At 40.5% G+C, this 22,311-nt stretch overlaps 1 protein-coding gene across 11 annotated transcripts in view; it reads left to right on the top strand.

The window, feature by feature from the left end:
* ENOX1 (ecto-NOX disulfide-thiol exchanger 1) overlaps positions 1-22,311 on the top strand; it is a 536,440-nt gene that overhangs the window by 493,372 nt on the left and 20,757 nt on the right. For 9 of the 11 annotated variants that reach the window (XM_090025310.1, XM_090025275.1, XM_090025231.1 and 6 more), the window contains 2 exons: positions 9,170-9,277; positions 18,031-18,087. In XM_090025310.1, coding sequence (XP_089881436.1) covers positions 9,170-9,277; positions 18,031-18,087 — 165 coding nt within the window. Of the gene's footprint in view, positions 1-9,169; positions 9,278-14,326; positions 14,444-18,030; positions 18,088-22,311 lie in introns of those variants that run through there. The other 2 variants (XR_016438859.1, XM_090025301.1) reach the window with 2 other exon arrangements.

The following is a 22,311-nucleotide window of genomic DNA, read 5'->3' as shown; positions in this document are numbered from 1 at the left end:
TGCTTTTCTAAAAACTATTTTAGTCTTCATGACTAATACTAGATTAATAGCACTGGAGACTGAAGTTTTCTATTTATCTGCAAAGCAGATACAGGAGAGTCAGTGTCAATATAAGTAAGCTTCTTTATGCTGTTCACACAAAGTGCCTGAACTGTGATCTGGAGAGAGACCACCTTTTGATTTAGTCAGTTTCCATTTCCATTTCAGTCTTTCTGTTGAAACTGTCAGCATGGGAGCCTGCTGTGATCTGGACAGCAGTCCCCTGGACTTATTCCACAAATTCATCTCTCTATGACTACCAAATAACCATCTGCAGAAGATGATTTTGATTCCATCTTGACTCATGCAGCTTTCAGACTAGTTACTAGGGTGTTTAAATGCCCTGCAAACATCTAGCAGATAACAGAGGCCTAATCAATAAATCGCATGAATTTACAATGAAGAATTCTTGTTGGTAAAAATCTGCCCACTTCTACAGAGAAAATTTCACAATTTGTGGGAGAAGAAAGACTTAGTAGATGTATTAAAAAGTTATGGAAATTGACTGAGCAAATGGCCTCACTGGAAATAGAATGGTTTCATAGATTTCATAGACATTAGGGCTGGAAGGGACCTCATAAGATCACTGGATCCAGCCCCCTGCCCAAGGGGCTGGAAGTCAGTTAGGGTCAATGAATCCCAGCAAGATAAACAAACATCCAAGTGTTTCTTAAGTGTCCAAAATAGGTGCTTGCACCACCTCTGGGGGGAGTCTGTTTCAGGCCTTAGGGGCTCAGACAATAAAGAAGTTTTTGCTTATGTCCAGCCTAAAATGGTCTTGCAGTAGTTTGTGATCATTGTCATCCCTTGGGGTGCTCTGGTGAACAGGCATTCCCCCAGATCCTGATGCACACACCTTATGTACTTATAGACTGCCACCAAGTCACCCCTGAGCCTATGCTTTTCCAGGCTGAAGAGTCCCATAGCAAACAGCCTCTCTTCATAAGGCCTGTTCTTTTGCCCTCTGATCATGCACATGGCTCTCCTCTGGACTCTTTCAAGATTTTCTACATCCTTCCTAAATTGTGGAGCCCAGAATTGGATGCATTACTCCAGCTGCGGCCTCACCAAGGCCAAGTACAGTGGGAAGATGACATCCTGGATCTTGCTTGAGATGCATCGGTAGATGTAAGCCGGGGTTTTGTTCACTTTGCCAACTGCAGTATCTCACTGGTGGCTCATATTCATGTAGTGGTCAGTCATGACCCCCAAGTCACTTTCAGTCATGATGCTGGTGAGTGTGCCATTGCTGAGTCTGTAAGTGTGATGAGGGATTTTTCCCCCAAGGTGAAGCACTTTGAATTTCTCTGTATTGAATGGCATCAGGTTTTCATCTGCCCACCTTGCAAACCTATTGAGGTTGACCTGGATCACCAGCCTATTCTCAAATGTGGACACTGTCCCAAAGTTTAGTGTTGTCAGTGAACTTAGCCAGTCTGCTTCTGACACCAATGTCCAGATGGTTTATGACAACATTGAAGAGTACGGGTCTGATAACAGAGCCTTGGGGACACCACTAGTCACTGGGTGCCATGTTGATTCGCTTCTGTCAGCTACCACTCTCTGGGTCCGACCTCGGAGCCAGTTCTCCAGTCATTGGACTATGGAGTAGTCAAGGCTGCAGTTGCCCAATTTTTCCATGAGTACATCATGGGACATCAGGCTTTTTTAAAGTCCAAATATATGATATCAACCTCTTCCCCTTTGTCCAGGTGATACGTCACCTGGTCATAGAAGGAAATGAGATTGGTCAGGCAAGACCTACCCGCAACAAACCTGTGCTGGCTGTCCTTCAGAATGTTGCCGTCTGTTAGCCCATCAAGAATGATCTCTTTGATAATTTTTTCCAAAATCTTCCCAGGGATTAAGGTCAAACTGATTGGCCTGTAGTTTCCTGGGTTGTCTTTCCTCCCTTTCTTAAAGATGGGCACTGTGGGCAAGATTTCTGAATTGATCAAAACAAAGTGTTAAATCCTGCTCCCCATTCTCATGTCTGTCTCTCCTGCCATATCTTGTTGGGGGTGGATAAGGTAACACTGAACAAGGGGGAGGCTTACCAATTTTAATGAGGACTACAACACATTGCTTCCCGCTCGGCTGCCAGAGCTGCCTGCAAGCTCACTGCCATGTACATCTGTTTGCTAGTCATAGTTTCATAGTTTCTAGGGTCGGAAGGGACCCGAGCAGATCATCTAGTCCGACCCCCTGCCATGGCAGGAAAGAATACTGGGGTCAAATGACCCCAGCAAGGTGTTCATCTGACCTCCTCTTAAACACCCCCAGGATAGGGGCCAGCACCACTTCTCTTGGAAGCTGGTTCTCTCTCTTGCCTTACCTCTCCTGGGCCCAAGGTAAGCTGTCAGGTGGGGTGCAGTTGCCCAGGCGTTGAATCAACATCCCGCCCCTTTTCCACAACATCAAAGAAAAAGTGTCTTTGCCAGCCGCCACCAACCTCAGTCTACTGTAACGATCTCTCTCGGCATTCCTGTGGCACCACTGCTAACCATCCTGGGGAGGGGCTTCTCCTATCTCTCCCCCCAGCCTGTGCCTCTGTGCAGGGAAACTGTCTATTGCTCCAGCTCGTTACTCACCTCAGCTCTGGTTCCCCTTCCGGGGGAGGTCTTCACTCAGACTATAGCTTCTTTATACAATGTCTCTAACAAGCAATTAACACCTTCCTGGTGGCTTGCCCCTGTGCAGGAAGTCCTTTATTGGCAGTTAACAAATCTGTAGCTCGTCTCCTATGTTGAACTGCGGGTTCTGTACGAATGGGTAGCTGTTCTCACGCAGCTCTGTAACAGGGTCACTGCCTTCCTTTTACAGGGACCACATTGGCCCTCTTCCAATCTTCAGGTATAGTGGGCTTGATAGTTACACAAGCAAGGAGGCAGTTGGGTAGTTATACTACAAAGAACTTAGCAAGCACACTGAGACAGGCAGGAAGAGATGATATGTATAAAATAGACGAGCTGATAAGTCGGGGAGGTAGCCAAGGCAGTGGCAGGGAGTTGTGGTAGATGAAGGGATGCAGGGACAAGCATAGCAATGCAAGCATCACCATAAAAAGTAATACATATGTATTTGAATTTGTTGTATTGAGCAATTTACAAGTGATTGGGAGGGAGAAGAAATATATCTATGTCATCGGCATGAATAAGCACAATAATGTCAAAAGGGAAAAAATCAGAATAACTCTCTATAATAATCTTGGCACCACTGACTGTAACCTTGCCTTGTCGCAGGCAGGTAGCACCATCTGTTATTAAGGGTGCCTGATTTTTGTCTGTTGCATGGTCATGTTTCAGTTTCAGTTGCTGTTGACTTTGAAAAACTTCAACTGTTTGGCCTGAAACTTTTCATGCCAGGCGTCTGCCTTAAGCTGGATTTGTTGGGAGGCTTCAACCCAAATGATTTGGTCATTTCCAGAAACAAAGCCATAGAAGAAAAAGGTTGTTTGGCAAAAGAATAACACATGCCAAGTTTCTTTAGCTGGATACAAGAAGAAAAGAAGAGTCTCTGACCTGAGCCACATGAGGGGAGAAGATGCTTCAGATACTGATGATAGCCAGGGAGAGAAAAGGATGGTGACTAAAGCCACACCTTTAGAAAGAGGTTACAGGATATTAAGGTGACTTAAGAGTCCAGTCCTTGAGCCATAGATCTGTCCACAGAAGTTGTAGATCTTTCCACAGGGGAAGGTAAGCTGTAGGCTGGGATTTCTCTCCTTTTCTTTCCTCCACTCTCTCTTCTGTGCTTCAAGGGCAAGAAACTTTACCTCAAACTAGGCTGCTACTTGGCTGAGGTTGCAGTGCCATTGGAACTGGTTAGCAGCCAGCTCCTCCCAGCTCTTGTGTTGTCATCCATTTTCTTGAAAAACTAATGCAGCCAATATACATCTGCCTTTAAAAAAGATCTCAGTTTGGTCATGTTCAGTAGAGACTTTTTATGGTCTAGCCTCTAAAACCTTTAAGAGTTTGTCTTAAGTTCTTAGGGTAAACTGGACTGGGCAGCCTTGAGAACAGCTCAGCTTGCTGCATCCCAGATCTACAGAGATGAGGTGGATTTTTCCTAAAGCTAAAACTACTTACTGCTCTGGGTGATGATGCAGTCAGGTACCAGCACTCCCAGCAAAGGAGCTTGTGTCACTGGTGCCTGTGTGTCTCAGTGTCCTCCCCTTCTGAGGTCCAAGAAGTATGACAGAGGAAGCTTCAGGTACAGAAGGGACAAGGAGTTGAAAGATCTCCTCTGGTTTTGAGGTGTGGGAGTGAGTGGATAAGTGGGGCCTGGGGGGAAAAGAGGATGAGATGGGGACAGAGTTCTCCTGGGAGAAAGGCAGAGTAACAGAGGGTGATGGGGGAAGAGGGAGTTTTCATGTTCTAGGGTGTCATTTAGGGAGTCATCTGTTATTTCTCATCTGTGGCTTGTCTCATCTATTTTGAGCAGCTCTGAGCCTTTCTAGATAAGGTGGGATGTAAATCTAAATAATCATAATGATGATGAGACTGAAACTTAGAGGAGTGGTGATTAAAGAGAAAAACTGTGATTGGTGAACTGCTGAAGATAGAGAGGTGACTTGATCTTATATTTGGGAAAGTGATCTAATGGGGGTGGGGAGATGTTTTTCAATCTTGCTGACAACATTCAAGGGCTGAAAATTGGAGTTAGACAAATTCATCCTGGAAATAAGATGCAGTTTCCTATCTCTGGAGGTAATTACATATTGAAAGAGTTTACAAGGGGAGATGAAGGAACTCACTATTGCTTATTAGAATGGGATTAGATACCTTTCTGAAATGCATACTTCTGAGAGAAATCCTACAGCCCTTGTGGATGTGGGGAGGGGTATTGAGCTGGGTTTCCATTCAGGTGTCGGACTCTCTAGATCCACGTGCCACTGCTCATAGAATCATAGAAAATTAGGGTTGGAAGGGACCTCAGGAGGTCATCTAGTCCAATCTCTGCTCAAAGCAGGACCATCCCCAACTAGATCAATCCAGCAAAAACTTTGTCTAGCCCGGTTTTGAAAAACTCCAAGGATGGAGCTTCCAGCACCTTTCTGGTTAACCTGTTTCAGTGTTTTACTACCCTCCTAGTGAGAAAATTCTTTCTAACGTCTAACCTAAACTTCCCTTGTTGCAGCTTGACACCATTGCTCCTTGTTCTGTCATCTGCCACCAGTGAGAACAGTCTAGCTCCATCCTCTTTGGAATGAGCCTTCAGATAGTTGAAGGCTGCTATTAAATCCTTGCTCAATCTTCTCTTCTCTAGACTAAATAAGCCCAGTCTTTCCACATAAGTCATGTGCCCCAGCCCACCTCACCATTTTTATTGCCCTCTGCTGGACTCTCTCCAATTTGTCCACATCCTTTTTGTAGTGAGGGGCCCAGAACTGAACATAGTACTCCAGATGTGACCTCACCAGTGCTGAAGAGGGGAAAAATCAATTCCCTCAATCTGCTGGCAACACACCTACCAATGCAGCCCAGTATGCCGTTAGCCTTCTTCGCAACAAGGGCACACTGCTGGCTCATATTCAGCTTATTGTCCACTATAATCCCCAGGTCCTTTTCTGCAGTGCTGCTGCCCAACCAGTCAGCCCCCAGACTGGCCTGGTGCATGGGATTGTTCTGTCCTAAGTGCAGGACTTTGCACTTGCCCTTGTTGAGCTTCATAAGATTTCTTTTGGCCCAATCCTCCAATTTGTCTAAGTCACTCTGAATCCTAGCCCTACCCTCTAGCATATCTATACTCCCCCTCATCTCATTCCTTCATGGGCTCTGGAGAAAAGAGAAGTGCCAATTGTGTCCTCAGCCTGATCATAGTGCTTTCAGATGTGGACTGAGACATTGATTGTAATAAGATCTCATGATTCAAGATTTCAGCTGATTGACTTCAGGAGGATGGAAGGAATATTTTTTCCTTGTGCACAGCTGGCTTGAACGTAATTCTGTGGGTTATTTTTTTGTTTGCATGTTTGTTTATCCTGCCTATGAAGCTTCGCAGATTAGCCCTTTGACATTAGGGCTGGAAGGGACCTCGCAAGATCATTGGGTCCAGCCCCCTGCCCAAGGGGCAGGAAATCAGCTGGGGTCAGATCACCCCTGTTCATAGGGCAGGGTAAAACAACCACTTTTGCTGGTGAAGATAATCTTTTTTCCTGAATTCTTGGTACATGAATCTTGCTCAGCAACAAACTGATGGCCAGATTTGTGGTTTGAGAATTAATTTTAGCCTGGGACAAATGGGTAGAAATTTGGGGCAGGGGAGTTCATGTTCTTCTGCAGCACAGAGTGCACTTCATCTGCTGGGAACATCTGGGAATATCTCACTTGGGCAGTTTCCTGTCATTGAAGAGGATTCAATTATTGCTGGCCTTTTGGTCTTTCCTGCTGGTCTGGAGCAAACAAAATGGTCCCTTGATGACTAAAGCCTTAAGTCAGTGGTTTTCAGCCTGTGGTCCACAAACTGTCTAAGGGGTCCAGGAGAGATGACTATGATCAATTGAAAGTATGTGAATACTCACACTCACAATTCAAGGGCATCTGCACCTCCATTCAAAATTTCCAAAGCAGTCCACACCTCCATTTAGATTTTTTTAGGGGTCTGCAAGTCATTGTCTTAGGGTTTAATCTAGGAATTCCTGGATGAAAATTTATGGACTGTGATAAAATGGCCTTGTCAGGCTAGGTGAAGGTTCCAGGTCAGCTGATGAACATCTTGGGTGCCAACATGATTCCATGTGATGTAAAAGCCCAGGAAATTACACCCAAAAGTACATTAAAATAGCACTCAGGTTGCAAAATCCATCACTGAAAAGTAGGAAAATGCCAGAATTGAAGGCAATATATAACTGTGTAACAGCTAGAGCAGAAGGGGATTTTCTGCTCCATTTAAAATTCTGAAGGGTTTGGAAATGTAATTTTGTTCCATATCATAGTGGAAAAAAAAGAAAAAATATTGGATTTTTTTATGGAACGGATGGCAGCTGGAGAACTGGTGCCTGTGTCCCTCTGGGCATCTGACAGCTTAGCCCCCCAGTTTTCAAGCCTTGGGGCCCTGCTAGATTTTGCCTCCAGGCCCTTAGGGGTTTTAGGAGTTCCAGCTCTTGGAATGAGCTACTATCATCCAAGCAGATGAACTGACAGGAAATCTATCACATGAGATTACCTGTCAGTCCATCAGAATTTTTTTTAATTTTGCTTGTATAAAGTATTCCAGTATGGGCAGTTTCCAGCAAAAAAAATGCATGCTAATACGAAGTTTCCAGCCATCTCTGATAAACATAAAAGTTATACAATAGTACTGAGTGCACACAGTTCCCTTGTTCTTGTTATGTCGGTTCATACTAACCTTCTTAGTTGCAGGAAACGACATAGTTGGCCCAGAAACTTTTTCTGATGAGATGGGTTATTGGAAGCTTTTAAAACATGTACACATTAAAAGGGCCATTAATGTAACCTAGTCCTGCTTTAAATAGCATCCATCCATCTCCAGAGACGGTCTTTCCTGAGATGGCCTGGGGTTTCGGGAGTACTCTGGACAGTGACTAAAATTAATTGGAAGATATTCAGGACATTTGTCTAAGGTCTTTAGGTAAAATATAGTCACACATACACAGTTTCCCCCTCTCCCCCATGATAGTGCTATGGATTTTTCAAGCATCAGTTGACTCCATTTAGTTGCGTCAGCCCTTATCAGAAATCCACTGTCAATATTTAGTCAAGCCTTGAAGCCTCCCACATTTCCCAGCAGCTCTGAAAGTGGTCTGGACACTGCTCTGAAGCAGATACCTTGATACTTGAGACTGCCAATGACAGCATAAATATTGCTATTTTGTTTCAATTAATTAGCGCATGAAGGACTGATTTTTCTAGGTGACGATCACCTGCAGCATCAGCTATAGTCAGAGAGTTATGAGTGTTCAGCAGCTGGTTAAATTAGACCTTTAATTTTTACTGTGTATAATATATCAAGTTATTATACCATGCATAATATTATGCATATAATATTATACATAGTATAATATAGCCCACAGGTAGCCAACATGCAGCATGCATGCCACAAAATGTATGGGAAGCTCTTCATATGACAGATCAGGGAGGGGACAGCCAGCGCAGTGACATATAGGGCAGGAAGCAGGAAACAGAGCAGTAGGTAGGGCATGGAGCAGCGTGGGATCAAAGTGGCACTTGGAGAGGTTTCAGTATGTCTGGCAAAAAGGTTGGTCCCCACTGATATAACCATGTCTTCTTGCTGTTGGAGCAGTTGTTCATTACAGAAGCTTTTTTTTAATACAAAAGCTAATTAGAGCAACATCTTTCCAAAGCAAATCAAACTTTCTTAAGCTGATTACTAAGGGAGCTATTTTTAGTACCCTGCCTTCATTTTCATGCTCTTTAGCAGTGTGTAGCACTTGACACCTTTATTCAGAAATATGGTTTAGTTTCTGAAATAATTGTATCTAGTGAGTCTGTGTATAATTTATAGTTGGCTAAGACCAGAAGACCCAGCCCTTAAAAATGTCCCTGCATCCCAGAAATTCTGTGCATCAGAATAGTTCTCTGGTCATAGCTTTTTTGTTTTGACAGTTCGTATCAGCAGTTTTCTTCGCTGATATATTGATTGTAGGGCCTGAGTCCTGCTGATCTAATAAAACATCACCATCACAGAACAAGGAAAAAAGAAATCTTTAGTCTTCTTGGCAACTGCCAGTGCTTTCCAGAATATTGCTTTGTGTAGAATGAAATGGCTTTGGGCCAGTGACTAATTATATTAAAGTGCTGTGCTTTTAAATTATTTATGCACTGTAATGTTTTACCCTAGTATTATTAAAACCTCTGTAACTAAGATTTTGGTTCAGACAGCTGTGACAGTTCTTCTATGGGTGATATAGTACACCAGGGGTTTTTAACAAATAGTTTAACCCCACATTAACAAATGCCTTCATTGTGGAATACAGCTGTGGCAGGAAATGCAGGTGGAAATAATTTACATCGACTTAGACAAAATAGGCTAAACAACAATAAATACAGAGGTATCTTGAAAAATGTTGTTTGCAGTGCTGCTTTATAATATTTAAAATTGATCAGCTTCAGACAATACTAATAAGAAACTTCTTTTATTTATGCAGCAATTGCTGAGTATACAGGAAGAATTAAATAATAAGAAATCTGAACTGGAACAAGCGAAAGAAGAACAAACACATACACAAGCAATGCTTAAAGTTCTTCAGGAACAGGTGAGTGTTTATATTAATAGAATAATCCTCTAGTAATGCATTATAGTTCTTTTGGTCACTTATAAATGAGTGGGAAGTGGGCTATTGACTGAATTATAAGCAGGGTATAACAATATATATGACCTGTGTGTCTATTCTATCTAGCATACGCAAATGCTAGTTGAAGGTAATGTATACTATAGCTTATGAAAACACTGTCAAAATGAGATTGAAATCTGTCAGTTTTGCAGTTGAGAATACTGAATTTCACAACTTGTGTAACATTTTCTGTTATGTTCCTCTATACAGATACCAGTGATGTGTGAGTGTTTTCTATCTGAAGACAAATGAATTTTAGGATAGTTAAATATGCCAGAAAAGTAAACATATTTCAAAGAAAGCAGCCATTTCTTTTAAGACCAGAAGCAGGGAAAATGAGTTTAACATCTTCTGTGTTATTCATGCAGACACAAATTTACAAAAGATTGAATAATGATGACACTAAAAAAAACTCCCAGTGCATTGGTGCACTTATCTAGCACTTCTTCTAGTGGGAAGACGAGAACCTCTTATATACTTTGCAAATCTGATCGTTTCAGTTTAGCTTTCATTGATGCTAAAGTGCTGTGTGGCATTGATAAGTGTATTTGAAAGTATTGTCTTACAAGCAAGGCAAGATGGATTGTTTCACAGCAAAGAGAAATCTGAACCTATGCTGAGAGATGAAGTGCCATACTGTGCACACATATAGAGTATGCAAATGTGAGCTGGGTGTGTAGGCTATATAGTTGTGAAGATAGCAGTCACAACTCAATACTTGTACTACATAGTTACAACATCTCTTCTATTTCATAGTTTCATAGTTAATAGGGTCAGAAGAGACCTGAGCAGATCATCAAGTCTGACCCCCTGCCATGGCAGGAAAGAGTACTGGGTTCAAACGACCCCAGCAAGGTGATTGTCAAGCCTTGTCTTAAAGCCGGCACCACTTTGCTTGGAAGTTAGTTCCAGATCCTAGCCGCACTGACAGTGAAGTAGTGCCTCCTGATGTCTAGTCTGAACTTACCCTCTGCCAGCTGTGACCATTATTTCTAGTCACTCCTGGTAGTGCTTGGGGAACAGGGACTCCCCCAATGCCTGCTGGTCCCCCCTGACTAGTTTGTAACAGGCCACTAGATCCTCCCTCAGCCTTCTCTTGTGGAGGCTTAACAGGTTCAGGTCCCATAGCTTCTCCTCATCGGGCCTGCCCTGCTGCCCCCTGATCATGGGAGTGGCCCTATTATAAGACCTCTGTTTTAACATTCCCTAACTTTTTAGTCAAAACAGTGGGGTTATTATTTTAAGCATCCAGCCTTTTTTTTCTTAAACACTTCGTAGAAGTGAAGAATCTCAGTTGTTTACGTAGCAAGGTTTCAAAAAGACTAAGACGGTTAGTTTAAAAAAGCACCTTTCATAAGTTTTCAGCCATTCTGCCTCAATACCAGGTGTTGATAAAGTATAAAAAGTATTTATAGATGTATTAAAAATATTGATGTATTGAATTGTTGTATTTAATCCAAAATTTTGTTACTGTTTATTTTTAGAATTATGCCTTTGTTGCATATCTGCCATTTGTCATCAAGTGCATTTAGTGGCAAATGTATTTTACAGTCTGACAATTGGGATTTTTCAGAATAGTTTTCACGTTAAAAATCTCTCTAGCATTTATGGTTACAGTTATCAATGTGAATTGAAGTAACATAGTTTTAAGCAGAAGGATATGAGGAAGAATGGATTTTTTTACAGTATTTTTTAAACATACAATTTCAGATGATGGAATGAGTTAAAGGACACAGAGAATATAAAAGAAATGGAACAGGTAGGGTGCATCTACACGTTGCGCCTTACAGTGATGTTGCTATGGCGCCGTACTTTCATTCTTCATTTTGGAAGAACTAAAGCATGGTGCAGTAGGGGTGGTTACTGCACCATGCGGGCAGCGCATGCTTGGATTTCCTCCCTGCGTCGCTCAGGAGTGCTGCTATACCTTGGGAGTGCGCCACTGTGGCGATGTAGCTGGTGATTATATTTAGACCCACAGGATCACTACATTGCCATTGCACACCATATGTTGATATACAACATTGCTACGTTGCCACAGGGTGATGTGTAGATACGCCTGTATAGTATGATTCTATCATTCCCATTTGAAACATTATTTTAACATATTTTAATATTAGAATATGGCATCATAAAATATTGCCTTAAGAATAGAAAAGTACATTTTTTAACATACATTAGAATCATAGAAAAATAGGGCTGGAAGGGACCTCAGAAGGTTTTCTATTCCAGCCTCCTGCTCCAGGCAGGAACATCCCTATTTAACACATTCCCGTAAACTATTTTTCTAGCCTATCTTTAAAAACTTTCCTGGATGGGGATTCCACAGCCTCTCTAGGTAATCTGGTCCAGTGTTCAACCACCCTCGTAGTAACAAAGTTCTTCCAAATTTCTATTTTAAATTTCCCTTATTGTAGTTTAACACCATTATTTCTTCTTCTGTACCTGGCAGCCACTATCCTTATTATAATCACCCTTTAGGTGTTTGAAAACCGGGTATCAAACTTTCCTCTTCTCCGCAAGTATCTCTTCTCCCAGTTAAATAATCCCAGAATTTTTCTCTTTAAATCATGTTGCCCATACACCAAACATTTGTTTTGCTCTCCACTGTACTGTTTCTAATTTGCCCACATTTTTCTTGAAGTGTGGTTCCTAAAACTAGACACAGTACTACAGCTCCATACTACAGGCCTCCCTTGTGCTGAATAGGGTGAAAGAAATACTTCCCTTGATTTGCAAGCGTTGCTCCTTTTAGCACAGCCCAGTATGCTATTGGCTTCTATTGAAATAAGAATAGACTGTTGACTCATATTCATCTGGTTGTCCACTATAACCTCTAGGTCCTTTTGTGCAGTACTCTGGCCTAGACAGTCATTTCCCAATCTGTATTTGTGTATGTGATTATTGTTTCCTAAGTGTAGGACTTTATACCTAATCTTATTTAATTATGTTCAGTAAGTTTCAGATGTTTTCTGGTTTATCAAAGTCATACTGAATCCTAACCCTATCCTCCAAAGTGACTATATCATCCAAAGTGTCTACAACATCATATGGTGTGGCATGACCAGCAAATTTGCTAACTGTACACTCAATCCCATTCTCCATATTAGGGCTGGCCAACTTCTGAGTGGTTGGAGGTCACAGACATCCCAGACATACACCACGCAGTCTGTGATGGGCAGCACCCTGTACCTTGCCAGCACCCTGAGGCCAAGCATGCTGCGCTGTGTGGCCCCCCGAACACTGACCCACCACCCTGCCCACGATGCCACATACTCTCCGTCTCCCACCATACTGTGCTGCTGCCCATGGGTCACCCTGACCTGTCTGGCTACATTCTCCCACAGGCCATGCTGCCTTGACACACTCCAGGATTATCTCTGATATACTCCAAAATCTTGCTGGACTGTCCAGGCAGGGCCGAGTTACCCTCCCAACAGATCATAGAATCAAAGAAAATTAGGGTTGGAACAGATCTCATGAGGGCATCTAGTCCAACCCCTTGTTCAAAGCAGGACCATTCCCAGCTATATCATCCTACCCAAGGCTTTGTCTAGCCATGTCTTACAAGCCTCCTAGGATGGAGATTCCACCACTACTTTGGGTAACCTGTCCCAGTGCTTTCCTAGTAAGAAAGCTCTTTCTGATATCTAAGCTAAACTGTCCTTGGTGCAACTTGAGACCGTTGGTCCTGGTTCTGTTATCTGCCACCAAGAGTATGGTCTAGCTCTTTGGAACCATCCTTCATGTAGTTGAAGGCTGCTATTAAATCCCCCTCCTCAGTGTTCTCTTCTCCAGGCTAAATAAGCCCAGTTCCCTCAGCATGAGGCCCTGTGAATTAGATTCTTCAATTAGTTGTTTGAAAAAAAAGCTTGTCCACCCTTTCTCCTGGTTTGATGGCCTATCCATCATGACATCTCTCTTTCAATTCTTCCAGTTTACCTTGACCCAGATATTTTCAACAGATCTCCTGCCCATCTTGTAGTGACTTCAGAACAAATGTATGTCTCATTTTTATATAAAGAAATACTGCTTTTAATATTCCAGTCATGGAAACTATCCAACAAAATCTCGGTTACCCCAGTTGGATCATGCTGCTTTTACTGTATTAGGACTTCCAATTCTTTATGCTTATTACAATTACCATTTCTCTCTGTGTCTCTTTCTCTGGTCTCACAAGCCTTGAGGGCCTATAACTGTCTACCATCTCCTATCTTGTGCAATTTCTTTCTACCTTGCTATATCTTCAGCTATCCCTTCCAAATCGGAGTACCATTAGGATAGTCATCATAATTAATTGCTATTATAAAAGCACATAGAAAGATCCAATCTCAAACCTGAAATAACATCTACTAACATAGACCTTTGCATCTTAGCAGGACCACTAATTGTAAATTGGTGCAGTACTGTCTTCTCAAGTTTTCAGACAACGTAAGGATAAAAAAAACAGGTGGGATGTATCCCTATTCATCACAAGAATTATCCTTGAAATGTGCCCCTAAATGATAGTTTAGGTAACCATAATCTTTCAATAGAAACAAAACATGTTGTTTTCCTCCAACAATTTCTACAGTGTACAGACATGTTTATACATTCTTCTGGATTGCCTGTGCCCTGGATTTTGAAAATCACGGTTAGAGTCACATGAAAGCAGACATTTTATGTAGAACAAAATAGCACTGAAGCTACTGCATTGATTGCATTATTTATTTCTGTATTAAAATCAACATACCCACATTTTTTTTGTTTTTACTTAAAGCTGCCACAAAATTTTCAGCCTGCCCTGGAAAGCCTGCAGAAGTATATGTTGCAAACTGCTAAATTTAGGTCCTTGGTTGTACATGTAAATCCCATATATTTTACATGTGCAGTTCCTGTCCCTTGTAACTGTCCCTAAGGAACAAGCACCTCAGATAAACATGGGTATTTTGGCAAAGTCCTGAAATCTTAACCCTTCTCCTTTCCTTTCAGGTCTATGAAGGGTAGGCCCTGGGTGATTGCTGGCTCTAGTTCAGTGTGATGCCTCACCATGCTCTCTGCTGGTAACATCACACTCGCCATTGAACTGCGATGGAGCCTGCCTTTGGGGTAAGGCAAGTCCTATTTTTTCCAATATTGTATGTTTTCCAAGGCTTTTATTCTTTTTTTCATACCATTTAGGATATAAGAGATGATCATTTTAATTTAAACCAAAAAGCACAATATTGGAAAAAAGGGACTTTACCCCTAGTCTTTGTGTCTAGAGTTAGACATATTTTTCCTTACATTTTTCTACCATTGTTGGTACTGATGAATCTCTACTATCGGTTGTGGTGGTGAGAGATAAGGCCTTGTTGGCTGCCAGCATAGCACCCTCTGGCCACATCCAGACAAGCATGGCCGTGTGGTATGTAGTGCCACAGACACATCTGCAGTGCCACGTACTACACATTCAACTGTTCTCTGTACTGCAAGGGGGCAGTGCAGGGGTGTTTTTTGACCCCTAGATAGTCAGAGGTCAAAAAACCCATGGAAAAAATAAGCCAGGAAACATGCTCCGCTCAAAACCAGAGCCTGGCTGACAGGAGCCACACTTCGGCTGCTGGCCATGCTCTGAGCAGCAGAATTGCTGCTGCTGCAGCCCCAGGAGGCCCCCCAGGATCCCAGGTAGGGCTGCTGGGGCCAGCCCAGTACAGGCAACCCCTCCTTAGAGCTCTTAATTGGTTCCTGAAAAACCAAGCGTTAAGTGAAACCAAAAGTATTTGATGACCCAAGATGGTGACCACAAGTGTTTTTAATGACTCAAGATGGCGACTGTGAGCATTATAGCAAAACTTTCTGAGTGCTAAGTGAAACCAGCTATTGATTTAAAATGAGCATTAGAGCGAAATAGTGCTAAGCAAAACAGTGTTAAGTAGGGGTTGCCTGTACTGGCCCTGCCCTCCCCCACCCCACCTGGGGTGACCTGCCATGCACCAGAGGGCATGTGGCACAGGCATTCCCTGGGAACAACTAGTGACAACACAAGATGTCCCACTGCTAGTTGTCCCCGGGGAACCAAACATTCGCCCTCATGTATAGCGGTCTCTGTGTATTTAATCTTGCTTAGAGCAGGTCTAGAGGACACGCTGTTCATGTCTGTGACTGTCTACTCTAATTATCTTCATAGGAACATATGACATGCTATTCTGGGTCATACCAATGAATGGTATATCTAGTCCAGTATACTTGCTCCAACAGTGTAGGAATGGATGCTTTAGAGAGAGAGAACACTGAACTGGGTATATCTATAGAGATCTATCCCCTGTTGATTGCCCTCCCTGGCATCCATTACCACTCCTGGTATTGCTGACATAGAATCAGTTCTAATGATGGCAGAAAAGTGTAAGGGGAAGTGTCTAGGATAGATATGTGCCTAGAAATAGATTCTAGCCTTTAACAGAATGATAATGTGATTCAGTGGTGAGTTTGGAGTCACTGGCAAGACACATGTACATGGAGCACCTTCCAGGGAGCAGTTAGTGGTCATAGGGTAACTGTACTTTATGAACCTAGAAAAGGCTGGGAGGGGAAAGGTAAGTGATGATTTGAAATGCGTTGTCCTGTCTATTGCCTTATTCAGTATCCTACTTATGTAAGGATGACTTGTGGAATTAAGATTTTGCGCACACAGGATGAAAATTCATTTTGAAATATGCTAGTTATTTAAGTTACCATGAAATACAATTGAAAACAGAAATTCATAACTAGTGTTGCTCTGTGGAAATTACATTCTTGGTCTCCATGAGGGAAAAACAATTTGCACCATTCTTGAGTACCTCCTACTGCTCATTTGTGCTTTATTGTGCTTTCACTGACAAAGTTGCTTATCGTTGCATTGAAAAGTTACAGCATTCACATAAAAAATTTCGGACTGCTTTCACTATAAATATCAAATGTTTTGAATCAAACAGAGCAGGTTCTGTTTCATCAGACTTTTAGAATTGTCCTTACATAATTAAGTATATATGTATCATGCATAAAAGGTGATGCCTATAGAAAATTCTTCTTCATAGCAAAAACAGGTGGAAACAAAGGCATCCAGCAGAAAACTTTCTTTACTATCATTGTCATCACCATTCTCAAATATCTCCTTTGAATTAGGTAAGAAAAAAGGTCCAACTTTTTGGGGCAAATCTAGTATTTTGAAAAGGAGTGTTCAGAGTGTGGTGCATTATCACATATAACACAACAAATGTTTTTCTGCAGTTAAAAAAAAACCTAGAAACTTTAGGGGCCTAGGGCTGTATTAGTCAGTTTAAGATCCAAGGAAAAAACCAACTATAACTTCATTGGAATGTGCATGAATTTGCTGTATCATATATTATGTAAAAAACCACAATAAAAGGCCAAAAATAATCAAAAGACATTTAATTAATCCTGTAGTCATTAGAATGAATATACATCTCTTTCAGGTTTATAAAACAAAATCTAGCCTTCTTAAACATCTTGACAGTCCATCCAGTGAATCACTGAAGTTATTTCCACATGTGAGTTAATGTTTCTGTGTAGAGTTAAAAGCAATCTGCGGGACTGTGATATAGGAAATACATCATCCAGATTAGGTAACAGACAGAAGAAGTGCAGAACAAAGGATAGTTTGATTAGTTTCATTAAAGACATTAAAAGGGAGAGGAGGTCATTAATGCCTACAAAATGGAGAATTTAGAAAGAATCAAGTGTATTATAATGAACCATGGAGTCAGTTGAGTCCTTCACTGCTGCCTGAATAGAAATGCTGCTGCCACTGGGAGGAAATTGATTTTAAACTTTGGGTGAACCAAGAATCAAAGTGGGCAGGTGCAGTTGTCTCTGGGTGTACTAAAAGCATGAGCACAATTTTCTGCATGTAAAGTTATCTGATTCAGGCACATGAACATTGTGGCATATACCTTTTTGTATGCTTGTTCAGCCATAAGTGGTATGTGCACAAACCTTTGAAAATTTGGCCCCAGATGTCAGATGGGTAATTTCTTTAATTCTTTTGATTATGGGTATTTGAGAGCCTCCCCTGAAGTAATCCTGAGTTGCGATTAAAAAGCTTATTGAAAAAAAAAAGTTTCAGAACCTCCATATGAAATTGACAATGTCTTCTCAGCTCTTTCTCCCATAAGCCAAATAAATGAGCTGCTCCTCCTTCTCCTCCTCCATCATACCCAGGAGCCACGTCAGTTTTCTGGATACATCCCCACAAAGGAAACCTACAGTAATACTTCAGCATTTTAAGCAGCTCAAAATACATCATTCAGAAGTAATCATTAGCAAAACACTGTTTAGCTACTGGCAACTTGCAAACACTGCAAAGTTTAAATTAATAGAAACAAGATGGGAAATGAAATCATTTATTATTCTTGAGAGCCAATTTTATATACTTTTTATGCCTTGAAACTACTTTCTAATCTTATTATTTTTTTAAAAAATGACCCAGCCTTACTATTTTCCTTTTTTTTTTTTTTTGCCAACCTTTCAAGCATTAAACATGTTGGTTTCAAAATGGTTTGAGCAAAAACTCATTAGAATTATATGCTCCATCTGTTTTTCTCATTGGAGGCTTTATAAAATGCTACTTCAAATAAATCAAAGATAACTGTGAAATACTCAAGTAATGTGCTTGTTTTTTGTTTTGTTTTGTTTTGTTTTTTGTTTAATCTTTGCAGTTAAAAAGTGCCAAGGAATTAGCAGAAATCAATGGCCATGACGAATCTCAGGCAAATGTAGGTATAGCTGTATTTGCATGTTTATGTTCCCAAGCTTGCTTTTTGCATTCAAAAGTTGATAGAATGACTAAATGGTCTAAAAATCAGGTTTGGAACATCTATTCTTCCTAGAGGTGCAGGTTCAAATCCCTGCCAAGTTCATTTTGAGATAGATGAACTGAGTTCCATTCAGTTTCCTTTCTGGGATTATTTGGATGTGATCTTAACAGCCAAAGTCCTGCTTGCTCTGTATGGATATTAAAGATGTCACAGGAATGTTTGTAAGAAAACTTCTTTATATTAGTAGCCAAGATTGCCCATCCTACCATGCTACACTGTCATCACGACTGCTACCTTCTACCACAGATTTGACTGCATTTTGGCTTTATAGGCACATATGGAGTCACTTTACCTTCCAGTACTAAGTTTCTTAAAGGGACTGTGTCTGGTCATAATTTATAAAAAATTAAGACCAATAGAAATAGTCCTATTGTCTCGTTGCTATTCATTGTAAAGAGAACTAATGGGTACATTTTCCTGCTATTTTTGTAATCCAAACTTTGCAATACAGTGCTTCATTGTAAGCATCTGAACATGAAAATGGCTTGAAACAAGTGGCTGGCCTAATATCTTTGTCTTGGCAGAGCGAAACAGTAACAGCATGATTTTTTAAAATTATTGCTGTTTTAATGATCTAAAATAGTATCAGTTAGACAGGTAAGGACTCATTTTAACTCTTAAATGTGTCTTTAAAGCTCTGTGGGACTCTTTAACTTAGTTTGACTAAAGAAGGGGTTTTCTTCCTTTTTATAATTTTCTTTGAACCTTATGCATTATGGTCTGATTCATCAGTGAAGTCAATTGGACTGCTGAGCCTTCAGCCCCTTGCAGGAGGAATTAATTATTCTTTAAAAGCTCCATAAAAGCAAAAATTGCTATCTCTAGGTAGCACTTGGGCAGCCTTGAAACATTTTGTTTTTACAATAGAATGGGGAAGAGATAAGTTGATGAACCTGAATTTGTCACTCTGGTGCCTGAGAACTGTCACCTTCCCACTACAGTAGGTCAAAAAATGATGACAAAATATTTCAACTTTATCAGAACAAAATTTCACTTAGAAATATCAAAGACAAAATAGTTCAGTAGTTTTGTTTTGAAGTACATTTTCCAAAAATTACATTTTATTCTAATTCAAGATGAGATTTGAGAGTGTCTGAACTTCCTAAAGAATGGAAATTCCATTTTCTTTTTCACATACTCGGTGTGGTGTGTTGAGCACTTTACAGTAAAGGAAATTGAATATTATGGCTAGTTGTGTGTGATTGTAGGATTGAATTCAAAAGGAACAGCATCAGCACCATTCCTAAAATACTGATAGTAAAGGAAGCTAGACCACTGCAATGAAGCAATGAGTTTAAAAATCACTCCATGGTAAAATCCGGAAGAGATACAAAAGCGCTAACACAAACGGTAGCAGAGAAATATGTTATAAGACTGAATAGTGAAAGGAAATGTGATTTTCTTTATGGAAACAACGAATGTTGGAAAGGAAGTTGGAAATATCAGTGCAATTTTACTTTATGTGGAATATCTAATACCCAAGCGCTGCTCTTTGAAAAATGCATCCAGACCTTCATTACCAGTGGAGTCTATGGTTTTTGCCCTTAGCCAGTGTCTAAATCTGAGCTGATCAAAGAGGAAAAGATTTGGTGGTTCCTACTTGGTTATTAGTGGACTGTGATGCATAAAATAGGATTAGTACATATTTGATACAGTTGACAGATTGAATTTAGCAAATGAAATACCTTCACATTGAAGGTATGATTGAAAGTTGTTGGCAAGGAACTATGACAATATCTGTTTGCTATCCGAACAGAATATGACCTATCTCTCTACAACTAAGCTTGAACCACTTACATCTTTTGCTAGTGAAAACCAGCATCTTAAAAAGGGCTGCAGAAGCCTCTATTACGGTCTCTGCATATTTACTGGAGTCTTATACTTCAAAAAGACTTGTCCATATTGCAGTCCCCCCCAAAATAATTCTCCTAAGTCATGAAGCCCTGTCACTAATTTAGATGTATTTTATGTAATAATATTGTTGTTTGTTAAAACAAAAGATTGAAACATCTTTCCTCAGGGAAGAAAACAGATAAAAATATTATACGTCTTATATGGCCATAGGCAGGGATGGGTCATAGAATTTCTCATGGCCAGAACATACCAAAAGTAATGTTGGAAATTGAAACATCTCTAGAAATGAATACTCACCACTGATGAAAGGGTCCCAATCACTAACACACACCTACTGAGCCAGTATTGGATTTTCACCTCCTTTTGCCCAGAGCATGCCCCACAATCATATCAAAGGCTTGACAAAAGTAATCTTATGCTCACTGGGTGTATCTACATGTTATATTAATGTAGATAACATTAATGTAGAATAAATTCACACCAGAGTTTATTGCTCACAGACACAGCATTTACACATGAACCCAGGACCGCAGCATGTTAAGCTGGGGCAATGCAGCTGACTGAGGGTGGTCAGCCTGCCAGCCCAGAGCTGCTCCTTCATGGCTCAGCATGCTAGAGAAGGGCTGGCTTGTGCACAAGGATGCTATAATGCAGAGCTAGCTGACCGGCAGCATCTATACCGTAGCACCCTTGTACCCCAGCCAGCTCCGTCACCATCTACACGTGTTTCACTGCATGGTACTACTCTGCTGTAGGATAGGACTTGTGTCCCAGTAAGCTAATATTAATTAGTTTATTAAATAATAAACATATTAAATATAAATAAACTATAAATTATATTGTTATAAGTTTATACAATTCAGTATAATTTGTTTATATTTTATCTAATTTGTTTATATAACACAATATATAATCTATATAATTTATATAATTATTAACTATAACAATAAATAAATACACTTGTATATAAAGTATTAATTTGTTTACTAATTCATTTGCTGTGGCCTAAAAGCACCCCACATGTAGATGATGCGGAGCTAGTTAGTCAGCAAATCACATGTTCCTTGTAACATGTGCTGGGCCCTGCAGACAGCTAGGAGAGCATGTCATAAACGATTTTCTAGTTGCATGTAGTAGTAATTGTTACTGTTGATGACTGATGTGGTTTTTAATACATTGTGAGTTCCATTTTTTCCCTCCGGTACACTATGTAGAAGAAAAGCACCAGCATAATGTGTATACTGTCCCCAGCAAAAATCCTGTCCCTGTGGGAAATCTGAATTATCAGTGACTTCAACAGTCCCATAACCAAGGCTGACAGAAGAGCTGTTGTGCAACGTGCATTTTCAGGGGCCCAGTAGCTAGGAAAAGAGTGTTCATTGTCTTTAGTTCTGACCAATTCATACAAAATCTTATTTATTTCCCCTTCATTGCTGGTCACAGCGATATTTAATTCATATCACTTTCTTAACTAAAGAGAAATATATTAGCCAATGGGCAGTTTTATGTTCAGATTTTATCCTTTTATCTTTTCCTGGTCTCTTGTTGATCTTAATGTCTCAACGTGTAAAAAAGTACTTCTTTTTCTGAGAAAAAGTGGAGGGGCAAGGAATATTTTCTTAAATAAAATATTTTATGAAATAAAAACAAAAAAAAATAGATTATGTGGTTCACCACAACCTCATCCTGTTGCCCACTATAAAACTTAATTAACTTTGGCTGCTGGATGTGAATGTTTTGACACAACTTCTGGGAAGTTGGAGCATCGATCTTCCCATTTCAGACAACATCCATGAGACCGATGATTGTTGAAGAAGAATTTCTCAATAGCTACAATATATTTCAGGGTTGAAATCCTGGCCTCTGAAGTTAGTAGCAAAATTCCCATTGACCTTAATGGGGCTGGGATTTCACTAATGGACTTTAAGAATTATGTCTCTTTCAGCCCAGTTCAACATATTAATCATCCACATCTCAGCAGGTTTGAGCAACTGGAGATGAGACTTTCTATTATCTTGTTATATTTTAGTTTCATTGTCTGAACAAGTAGTAAAGCTTGCCATAGTCTGTGTTTTCGTTATTTTTGGTTAGCATCTCCTGCCACTTGGATACAGTATGCTGTATTTTTTTTCCTTCAGATATAAATTCAACAATTATAAGTTAGAGTACATTTTTCCTATGGATACCTAACCATTGTTGGGGCATATCTCATGTTCAGCCAGGTATCCAACATTTATGCTGATACTTTTATTCTACCCCTCTCCTCCA

Source organism: Crocodylus siamensis, chromosome 1 (genome assembly GCF_052110815.1).
Source record: "Crocodylus siamensis isolate JL-2025a chromosome 1, ASM5211081v1, whole genome shotgun sequence".
Lineage (NCBI taxonomy): Eukaryota > Metazoa > Chordata > Crocodylia > Crocodylidae > Crocodylus > Crocodylus siamensis.
This window is presented reverse-complemented; position numbering and strand designations above follow the sequence as displayed.